This window comes from Gouania willdenowi, chromosome 9, assembly GCF_900634775.1.
Source record: "Gouania willdenowi chromosome 9, fGouWil2.1, whole genome shotgun sequence".
Lineage (NCBI taxonomy): Eukaryota > Metazoa > Chordata > Actinopteri > Blenniiformes > Gobiesocidae > Gouania > Gouania willdenowi.
In genome coordinates, this window is record NC_041052.1 from 12,801,246 (window position 1) to 12,812,475 (window position 11,230).

The window sequence follows — 11,230 nt, forward strand, 5'->3', positions numbered from 1 at the left end:
GAAAATATGAAGAGAATATAACAGGAATTATAAATATAAATAATACTACTAATTAACGCGTCACAGGCCGGCCAGAGTAAGAACTCAAAACCTACAGATATCTACAAGCTTCCATTATTCATCTTTAAAATAAACCAATACGTGTTAGCATGTTTATTAGAAGCCAAACTGGTTTTAGTGGTTGGATATAATAAAGAGCAAGTGAACCTGTAATATGAAAAATAATAACTTGGATTTCTATTGTTTTCTCTTTAATGAACCAAAACTCAGACATAAAAAGTAGAGTCAAATTCAACGAGTTATGTTTATGTGGAGCAATACAGGTGAAGTGTCCAAACAATGTTAATGTCAAACTCACTTTAATTCAGGGGCTAAAATCAGACCCAGTTCAGTCTCACGTGGGCTGAAGCAGAAAAACTGCATTATTGTGCCCTATTTTTCACTTTTCCAAGTGGAAACCACTATATCTTCATTCTTTAATATATAATGCATTCAGTTATAGATATTTAGATCTGAGCTATGTAGTTATTTTCCAAATGACTAATGCACGTGTCAAAATTAGGGGCTAACGATCAATTTTTCACCTATCATAGCAACTACGTTTGCTAATTTGGAAGAAAAAGATACTGGGAAAACAGGAAATATGAAGTTATCCCTTTACTTATTAAATGTTTAGACGTATGTGCATCACTACTTTGCTTTTAAGAAGATACTTTTTGATGGACAAGTAGTCATTTACATTGAATAATGTCAATATATGGGCACAATGTTGGTTAAATAACTAGTATTTCTACTTCTTTTCTTTATAAAAAAAAAAAAAATGCCTGGATTAATCTGGTTTGAATGTTACCCCTGACATAAAAATGAGTGACATTTCAGCAATAATATTCTTTATGTCATTTTCACTTTAAGCAAAATTCATCCTGCGGGCCAACTTGCATGTGGTGGCAGGTTGGATAAAACACACAATTCCAGAGCAGATAAATGCTGCACATTTTTGGATCATATTTCCCCAAATAAATTCAATTGATTTCTGATTTCATAACCCAAGTGATAAAAGTTGTACCTTTGTAAAATATGGTGCAAATTGATACAATCTCCTTTATTATATTGTCACAGAAGTAAGAGTAGACTCAAATTGCAGTATTTAGGTGTGTGTGTGTGTGTTTGGCACGTGAGGCCTGATCTGCTCTGTCCAGCTCTGAGTGATAGATGGGCAGCTTTTATATGAGGAGGCGGGCCATTAGGATTCCAGGCTGTGTGAAATAATCCCTTCTTTTACTGGCACACGGCTCAGAGCACTATTCCATGCCCTTGAGCCGCTCTCTCTCGGTCAAACACACACACACACACACACATGAAGCACACACTCTTCATTGCTTGGTGTTCTGCCACATGTGGTGTGGGGACCAAATGAAAAGAAGTGCATTTGCACATTTGGAAGGATAAACAGAGGAAGTTGTTAGGCTTTAGCATCCACACACACACACACACACACACACACACACACACACACACACACACACACACACACACACAGCACTCTGAATGACGCACAATCCCACTGAAAGGATGCAACACTTGTCAAACAGTGTGTATCAGCTGCTGGGGAACAACATTATCCACTGGATTTATTACACACACAGAACTGCTACCAAAGTACAGTACTATATATATATTAATGCAGATGAGCATTGATGTAGTAAATGAAAGCCTAAGACACAACTGTGTCCATCAAGGCCCTATGACATTAAAATAATCTATAATGTTACATAATTATCCAGATTTACAGGATTTCTGTTACAGTCAGGACATTGAGCGTCTCTAATAAACTCGGGCTGGGACAATATGATTTTTGATACCTGAGTGCTGATCTAGATTGCCATTTGATCGATTACGTATTGTGATTGGATAATTACAGTTATCGCAAATTTAATGACCTCGTTTTCTTGACCTAAAAGCAAAAGTTGAATCGTACACTTCATATAATTCTTATCATTAATTGTGGGCGACTGTGGCTCAGTGGTACAATAACCAAAGGGTTGGGGGTTTGAATTCCGCTCTATCCGAGTCATTGTCGTTGTGTCGTTGGGCAAGGCTCTTCTTTACCCATATTGTGCATGAATGTTGTTGGCTGCCACGCATCTGTCAGTATGCCCCAGGGCAGCTGTGGCTACAGTGTAGCTTACATCACTCGTATGATTGATGTGGGTGACTGGTTTGAATGAATAATGGTTTCTGTACGCGCTTTGAGTTGCAGTTATTATTAATTCAGTCGGTCGGTCTGATATTTATTTCAACTGCATGTGAAATTGCACTATGCTACATGTGAAGAGTTGTATTGCAAAAGCAGACAAATGTTCTTTTTATATGATTTTTTTAAATTTTTTTTCAGGTGATGAGTGAAATCAAAGTTGAGTGATATCCTGTCTTTGGGCAAATGCCACTAAACCTTATTTTGACCTGAACCAAATCATAGAAAAACTCATGTTCTACAAATGTGTAAAAGTGGAAGAGAGATATGCAGACATGGTTAAAAATAAATAAATAGTCAATTCTCGGGAGAAATATCAATTTTCAATATCTTCACAAAAATTGAAATTTTGCATAAATCAATATATTTTCCCACCCCTATTAGTAACTGTATAACATATTCATCAAACCAAAAACAAAATGTTAACTACTAGGGCTGAACGATTAATGGTATTTGTGATATTATTGCGATTTCATAAAACACAATTTTGCATTTATTTTTATTTTTATTTTATTTGTCCTGTTAAGTTCAGAGTGTTTATCTGTGCTATAAAATTTTTAGTTTACATAAATCTGAAATTGTTCATTATGAAACAGATTGATTCATTGCTTGTGTTCATTGAAAAATACACGACAAGAGGCCCTTGAAAAAATAATCGCAATATTGAGGAAATAAATCGCAATTAGATTATTTTCCAAATATTTCAGCCCTATTAACATTGTAAATGGGTCCCCGAACCTACACCTGTGCCCTTTAAAAAACATAGTATTTGTAATATTATTATAGTATCTGAGTAGCCATAACGTTGTGAGACCTTATATCATCATCATAGTATCCATTAGTGTGATGAGTCATTTTTTACTTTGATGTTTACTTACCTTGTGTCATTGATAGGTGGAAAGATTTGACAAAGGCTGGTCCACACGTGACTGTTTTATTGAAATCACTAAATGTTCTAATGATGAATCAACATACAGTTACCCTCCATGTTTTGTATGTTAGTCAAACTAATATCTTCTTTATTTTTCATTGGCTGAGTTTCTACGGTAACTGTCGAATCCCTGCACTGTTGCTAGGGGAAACCAACCAAAACCCCTGTGAGCATCGACACAAATACAAGTAAAGAAAGAAGGAATCTGTTGGGATATTAGTTTTTTTCTGTAATATTAAGAGCTGGAAAAAATCAGTAGTTACTCATTAGCTTGAAATACTGTTTTTTTTTTTTTTTTAATTATTTTTATTCCAGGTGTTTTTATTAGTAATAAAAAATGAATAAACTATTCTTTGCCCTTTTTAATAGGCAAAAAAAAGTGTTTTCAGCAGATTCTTTCCATTAAATTGACTGTGTGGTTTACAAAGATAATGTGAAAGATTAAATAAAGAATTGAATAAAATTTAAATAATGTTTAAAAAAAAAAAAAAAAAGAGTAAAGCTGAGATTGGAGATTTTAAAGAAATAACACAACTTAGTGACCATCACTTCCTCTGGCCTTCTTTTTACAATATCCATTACTGATCAAATTAATGGATAAGCTCATATTATATCACATATATATTTTTCTACGCTTTTATTGTATACGTTTATTCCTGTGTTTCACTGTTTGTGTGTGCGCCTCAGTGGGAGGCGGAGCCATCCTGAATTTCATTGTACCTTTTACAATAAACGGCTGTCCTATTCTAATCTATTAAATATGGCTTTTGTCACCAATACCTGATTTAAATACACTACCAGAGATTTTAACTGTATTAATTCGAATGTATTCACCTTATTATTGGTCCTTTTATTTTCTAAATGTATCCGCTACTTTATTTCTAATTAAAAGATAGAATAGATCACAAGAAATTGTCCAGATTTAGACACATAGCTGAACTACCTTTATTGCTGATTTCAGAATTTTACAAAGCAAAATAGAAGACTAAACTAGTTTCATTAACAGATCTTTTTTTTTAAAAAAAACATAGGAAAATAAAACACATTGCTTTTGCCTATCTAAAAATAATAATAAATTCATATTTTTTCATTTAATATTTTTTATGGTTGAAGGCAGTTTCATTAACTTTTAAAACACAATCAAACCCAACAGTATTTTCTTTACTTTTATCGTTGCATTATTTAAACTTCATTATCCTGATTTTATATAAACTCGTCTTTGTGTGTTACTTTATATTCAGTATGTAAAGCACATTGTACTGTTTTTAAAGTGCTAAAATAAATAAATAAATGTATAGTTATGTTTATTCTATCAATTTAAACCTTTACAATAGGGGACAAATGACAAAAAACTTGAGTGAATTCACATTGTCGTTAAACAGTGAGGCTTATTATTATTGTTAACAACTGACAAATGGTGCTTCTATGGCCACATCTCTTTTTTGTGTGTTGTTTTCAGTTTGACAGGACAACGATAACCACACTTCTCCTGAGCAAAAAACTTTTTTTTTTTAATTTCTCGTTGAAAGGAACTCGGTAGAATATTACAGCAGAACACACATGACTGAAACAGCTGCCATTTCACGTAACACAGTACAGGAAGAAGGATGTAGTTCAATCGCATGTGTTATATTATACATAGTATATTCATATATATATATATAGAAAAGAAAAGAAATATATTGCTCCCAGGGTGTTTTTATTCTTTTTTTTTCAATATGGCATTTTTCTGCTGTGATGGATGTGGGAAATGAATTCAAATTCTATGAGAGGTTTACACACACACACACACACTAAAAGTGTCTTTTTCCCCCTTTTTCTTATCAGGATGAGGCGTAAACTTTCTTTTATATCTATTGCAATAAGGAAATAAGTCTGCAAACCAAATTCGGAAATGGATAAATATAATTATACAGTGATTAGAATATGCAAAACAAAAGAACACAAGGCAGCTCCTGGCAAGAGCAAGCATGCAGTAAAATAAAATAAAAGTAAAAAGTTGGATGATTTCATGTTAATGGAAATAATGGACAGCAAATTCATGACCAAAAAAAGAAAAGTGATAGAAGTGTGGACTGAAACACGAGGATGTAATCAATGCTCTGTAAAGTGAACTGGAGTGCCAAGTGTTTGCAACCAAATTGTTATAATATACCGTTACCAATTTGTACTTTATTTTTTTTATTTCTTCTAAGAAGAAATAATAATAAAAAAAGAAATTTTAGAATAAAAGCAGGTATGAAAATGTCCTCCTGGACAGTTTCATCCAAGCTCAGTGTTTTAAATAAGCCACTTTAGGCAACAATATCGTAGACATATTTTAAATACATCTCTTTAAAAAATAATTAGACCTACGTTTGGTCAGTAAATCTCTTCCAGTATATATATATCTCTATCATTTTCTTTTAATTCTCTTAAAGGTACAGCACCCAATGGAAGGTTTTCGACCTCTAAGAAGCACCGAATTTCTTTTTCTTTTACAATCAGACTGAAAATTTCCTCAGCCGTTAATAAATCGAGATTAAAAATCAGAGAATCCAACAAACGATGAACCCTAATCAAATCAATGTGGTTGAGTCTTTGTCGAACTATTCATCTTAAACCCGGCAAGATTAAGCTTTAACTGCTGGAGAAGGAGCTCTGAGCTCCTGAAAGGTCACAAAGGTCAGATGTGAGAAGTCCGTATCCGTTCCGTGATGATGCAAAAGCTGACAAGCAGAATCCAGACCAAGGTTCACAAATTTAGTCAGCTTTGAGATACGAGGAGGAAAGGAGTTCAGCACCACGTTGGAGAATGGTTGAGGGGATGGAGGGTCTGGACTCACTGGGATTGCGTCCCGAATAAGTCGTGTGCTTGTAACGGATTACCTTGTAGAAGGTGAAAGTGGAAAGGAAATGATGTCTTGTGATGCCACACCAGCAAGCGACACACCCACCCCCACACATGTTGGTGAGTCCTTGGTTCTGATGTTGTGGCCTTAAAGCCATACATGTAAGCCCAGGTTGGTCAGACCTCCTCCTGCTGTGGATCTGCTGGTTTTTATAATAATAATAATAATAATGTCTCACTTCTTATTCCATCACAGAGACTACAGGTCAGCACCAGGTGAGCCTTTATACCATCAGTTGTTGATTCCTCTGTTTGCCACACTGCTAAAGTTAACTTGCTGGGCTACATGTGCCACATTATCGAATGTACAATTTATACATTTATATCCTTATAATAATAGATCTATATATATTTGTTTAAATATAGATTTATATATTTATTTATCTTAGCAATGGGGGGGAAATCTCATACAGGAGCCCGACTACTGCAGTCCACACTCATTTAGCTAGAACATCCACCTAAACTTTTTAAAACATAATTCTCATATATAGACAGCAATTTCTCAGTCAAACATACTTTAGAGTTAACTTCCGCTGTTTTTAAGGTTGGATTCGTCATGCACCTAAACACTCGTGATTCTCCGTAGATCTCCAGGCTTTTTGCATGTTTGACAGCTTCATCCAATAAACGATGCCTCGTCAATCGTCGTCCACGTCGTCCCCCTCGGACTCGTCGCCGGTCCTCCTCTCGTACATCTTATCCCGGTGCCGGTCCTGGATCTCCTTCATCTCCTCGGCGTAGCGGCTGAACGCTCCACCGAACTTGCTCCACGCCTTGAAGGGGATCGTGATAGAGTTTCTGTAACTGGGCTTCACCTCGCTCACCCGCAGGAAGACTCCGTACTTGTTGGATCCGACGTCAAAGAAGAACCGTTTGGAGTCCACCATGATGGAGGTGCCCTCCGGTAGCTCGCTGTAGCCTCCGGCTCCACCGCCACCGGACAGATCCTCCTCGTCTCCCCCGTAGTCGTCTATCAACTTCGCCAAAGCGTCACGGAACTCTATTAAGCCCTGGGCCGGGAGAGCGATGGTCTGTCCGGCCTGTAAGCCAGACCCAGGGATGCCACCAACTCCGACACCGAAACCGGGGCCTCGGTTGACGGTCTGTCGGATCCGTAGGAAGCGGCCCCGCTGATTCTCCTTTAGATCAAGGTAGTATTTGCGGTTCTCCCGCACCAGGAACTCGCTCTTCAAGGCCCGTCTAGGCCCGCTATCATCCCCGCCTGAGGACTGAGCGATCTGTTCCGGGGTGCTAGGCCCAAGTTGGGCGTAGTGCTCAATGAAATCCCCAAGGTAGTCACGGAACTCCGCGGCGACTGACATGGAGAGGGTCAGCCTACTTTTGGAGCCTCCGGCCCCGACCTCGGCGATTTTGATGAACCGGCCTTTAGCGTTCTGCTTCACGTCAAGGTAGAAGCGTTTATTCTGAATGTCCAGTCTCTTCGAGGCCAGCTCCTGGGTCTCCGGCTCCCGCTGATAATGCTGGAACCCAGAGCCACCTCCCCCTCCGCCGCCGCCACCACCGCTGCTGCCACCGCGCTCACTGCCGCTGTCCCCATCCGCCATCTTCACCACCAGCAGCCCGTCTCTCTGCTCGCTGTGACCCCCACCTCCGTCACTCTACCGTGCAAACAGAGGACACCGGACGTGGGTCTCCTATTGGCTCCTCAGGCTGTCAATCACTGCTTCAGAAGAACTACCTGCGTTTTGATTGGCCAGGTCCAGTGCCTGTCAACACAAATATTAAGGCCCTCTGGGTGACATTCGAGTAGATGTTATAGATCCATAGTCTATAGCAGCTCTTAATGACGATAAAACACTCATTTTATATCATTTAATTTACCCAGCTTTGAAAGTACCAGCGTAAACTAAATCCTATATTAATAATTTCTTGCTAACCATATCTGTAAACACAATTTGTGGTTCAAGTAAGTCTAAAATGAGTGTGTTGTGTATTAATATGATTTTCTTTTTTCTGTGAAGACGTGCAGACCACACACACAAACACGCACGGGCCCGCCTACTTGTTGGTATCGTGTGCAAAAGACAGACACGACGATCCCGAGTGGGGGATGGGCGAAGGCTCTACAAGCCGTTTGATTATTGGTCAGGACTGAGATTCGAAGTAACAACGCGCGCTCCGATTGGCTGTGTGCGCCGCTTGAAAGGGTCGCATGCAAAAGCTCCGCGAGGGGGTTTATTGTTTCTTAGCTATCGGGAGCTGAAATTGCTTGCTACCCGCTCAGGTCTACAGCTGAATAAGAAGACTCCAAAATGGTATGCACGCTGGGCTTTTGATGAATTATCGACCAAGGCTTTTTAGTAGACCCCCGGGTTCGTAGCGTGTATTTGTTTTGAATTTAAGTGGCGAAAATTCGAGCCGAATGTATCTGAATAAAAAAAGCTAAGGAAAGCGCTAACGCGCTAGCCGCCGTATTGCTAACCGTTTAGTGGGGAAATATGAGTTTGTACGCTTTTATAGTCATTACTATTTTTACTTTCCGGATAAAATGGGTTTTCGTTGTGTGCGTTTCATGAATTAAAGTGGGGACATTTTGGCAATCCGTAAGTTAATCAATTATTTGTGCATTTTCGACTCTTGTTAGCATCATTGAATGGTTTGTTAGCAGGAAAAGCTGTTTGACGGACGGCTACCTGGTTCCTGTTTTGCTCATATCTTTTATCGCCAGTTTGCAGAGGCCATGAGGTCGGCGCTGTGGGGGGTTTACATGAGAACCGCATATCCGAGACTAAGCCTCCCGTTGAATGCACGCCTTCGCCCCGCGTTCTGTTCGCCGTTGCTCGCGGGTCTTTAGGCGGCCACCCGCCCGCTCTGAGATACGCGTTTTATTCCCGGTAACCTACACTTTCTGTGTTTAAACTAATTTTCGTCTGTTTGAAGGTGTTTAAACTTGCTTTATTTGTGCCGTTTTGTGTTGCTTTTGGATTGGCGGGAAAGCGCGCATACATGGCGCTAATTCATCACCATTAAATGGTCACGTTTGCTAATTTTCACGCCATAAAACGTGGCTCGACATGCATATTTATTTAAATGTACTGCCGGTTCATTGTTCACGTTCTCGTCTTGAAATTATGCGATTCTTTCTAATCTGTTTTCTCATTTCCTATCGTGGGATTGTTAGTGGTTTGGGAATGCGTTGCTGAGTTTGTCTGATCTCTGCAGGCAGGTGGCAAAGCAGGAAAGGACAGTGGCAAAGCCAAGGCGAAAGCAGTATCTCGCTCCCAGAGGGCTGGACTGCAGGTAAACATCCGTTTGTGTGATTCACCTTGTCACCTCTTGCCTTATGTATGTCAATGGTACATTAACCATTTGGTTTTAGTTAATCTTTGCCACTTCCTGTCTGTTTCTTGGCAGTTCCCAGTGGGTCGAATCCACAGGCATTTGAAGACTCGCACAACCAGCCATGGGCGTGTAGGAGCCACAGCAGCTGTGTACAGTGCTGCCATTCTTGAGTACCTCACAGCTGAAGTAAGGACGATGATGAGTTTTCTCACGATAACTTTTCTATGGTGTGGGTTACTCAATGGATGTCCATTTTTTGCTCTCAGGTACTAGAGTTGGCTGGAAACGCCTCCAAAGATTTGAAGGTGAAGCGTATCACTCCTCGTCACTTGCAGCTGGCCATCCGTGGTGATGAGGAGTTGGATTCCCTCATCAAGGCTACAATTGCTGGAGGAGGTAAGCTTTATCAGTTTGTGTTCATCAGTGTTAAATGTCTTGTTTGTTATTACGACTTTACAATATATTAATCCTGTTCTTGTCATTTTCCAGGTGTCATTCCTCACATCCATAAATCCCTCATCGGGAAGAAGGGCCAGCAGAAAACTGCATAGATGCCACATTGACCAGAGTTTTCTGGGGTTTTTGGGCTGTGATCGGACCAGGAGTTCACATTTGTTCTTTTTTATTATTAATATTGCGGTCAAACCTCGGTTTTGAACTTGATCAATTACTAACATTTCTATAATCGAAAGAAACTTTATTATTAATTTGTTCCTATCTTGAGTTTTCCAGCACATTTATTTTACATAAAGGTCAAGCTATAATCTTCCTTTAATGGCAGTATAACATGCAATGTGGTGACATTCACATTGGCACCGAATGCTTTCACAAGTTATTTGTTTCTGCTTGTATTTAAAGTATTTCCATGCTGTATCAATACGGCCCTTATCCTCTTCAACTTTGCAAGCAGCCTATAGTAGACTCCATGTTGGTTTTGTTCAAAATCTTGGCAAACTGTTTTTGTGAAACATTGTATTTGGTAAATATGCTGTTCATAAAACCGAGGTTTGACGTTAGCAAACAGAGTGATCGTTAGGCTTTGTGTTGTTCTATTTTCCCATGATTAGAAACGTGCTTGAAACCCATTAACGACAGAAAATCCTTTGTGTGTTATTGTAGAACCTTTGACTGGGGAGTTTATTTCAAATTGTGAAACTGCATTTGTTTGATTGGCTTGGGACTCTGTAATGTTTTATACTGAAAAAATGTAAACACTTTTTATATAAAAGCAAACTTGTATTGTGGTTATTTTTTATTTTTTTTGAAGCTTGAAGTCTACAATAAGTTTTTTTTTTTTTTTTTTTTTTAATGCATTTTTTTTGAACAGTAAACTAAATGTGGGATGGTGCTTTATCATTTTTATGATTACCTGAACTGCACAAGGATAGTGATTTAATAAACAACAGAATTTACATTCTGTTCAAGAAAAATTGTCACTGATTTTGAGTTTGTTTCGATAGTATGGAATATGTTGCTTAATATCCAAGAGGTAAACAAATGTTTTGCAAAGAAGTAAACCAATGTACACACACACACAGACCGCTAGATGTCCTTATTTAGGAGCGTGTCATTTGTAGAAGTTTATTCCTAAAGGGTTATTGCTCTAGACCACCCTGCTTTGGCACTGTTTCTCTACCACGGGTTTCATAGAGACATTTGTAATTCAAAAAATACTTCACTTTTTTTAAATTATAACCCAAACAAAAAAACATTTTAAGTACAGCTGCAGTAGACATGGGCAATTGGTGGACCATGAGCCATTTGGAGTCGGTCTAATTTTGTGTAGCATTTAAAACGTAAACAAAAAATACACAATTACATTATAACGGCAACAAAAATACACAATGTTTAC

At 38.6% G+C, this 11,230-nt stretch overlaps 2 protein-coding genes across 2 annotated transcripts; one reads left to right on the plus strand and one right to left on the minus strand.

The window, feature by feature from the left end:
• Positions 1-4,669: 4,669 nt before the first annotated feature.
• On the minus strand, positions 4,670-7,697 carry LOC114469340 (transcriptional activator protein Pur-beta). The gene has a single exon (XM_028456761.1). It carries the CDS (start codon positions 7,638-7,640, stop codon positions 6,714-6,716), a length of 927 nt encoding a protein of 308 aa, XP_028312562.1. The 5' UTR covers positions 7,641-7,697; the 3' UTR covers positions 4,670-6,713.
• A 502-nt stretch (positions 7,698-8,199) lies between these two features.
• h2az2a (H2A.Z variant histone 2a) lies at positions 8,200-10,622 on the plus strand. Its single transcript, XM_028456763.1, has 5 exons — positions 8,200-8,351; positions 9,259-9,336; positions 9,451-9,564; positions 9,645-9,774; positions 9,868-10,622. The coding sequence occupies exons 1-5, from the start codon at positions 8,349-8,351 to the stop codon at positions 9,927-9,929; spliced, it is 387 nt and encodes a 128-aa protein (XP_028312564.1). The 5' UTR covers positions 8,200-8,348; the 3' UTR covers positions 9,930-10,622.
• The last annotated feature ends 608 nt before the right edge of the window (positions 10,623-11,230 follow it).

Coding starts and splice junctions, on each gene's coding strand:
- LOC114469340 (XM_028456761.1), bottom strand. CDS start 7,640: ATGGCGGATGGGGACAGCGGCAGTGAGCGCGGTGGCAGCAGCGGTGGT.
- h2az2a (XM_028456763.1), top strand. Junction 9,337..9,450: donor CCCAGAGGGCTGGACTGCAG/GTAAACATCCGT, acceptor GTTTCTTGGCAG/TTCCCAGTGGGTCGAATCCA. Junction 9,775..9,867: donor GGCTACAATTGCTGGAGGAG/GTAAGCTTTATC, acceptor GTCATTTTCCAG/GTGTCATTCCTCACATCCAT.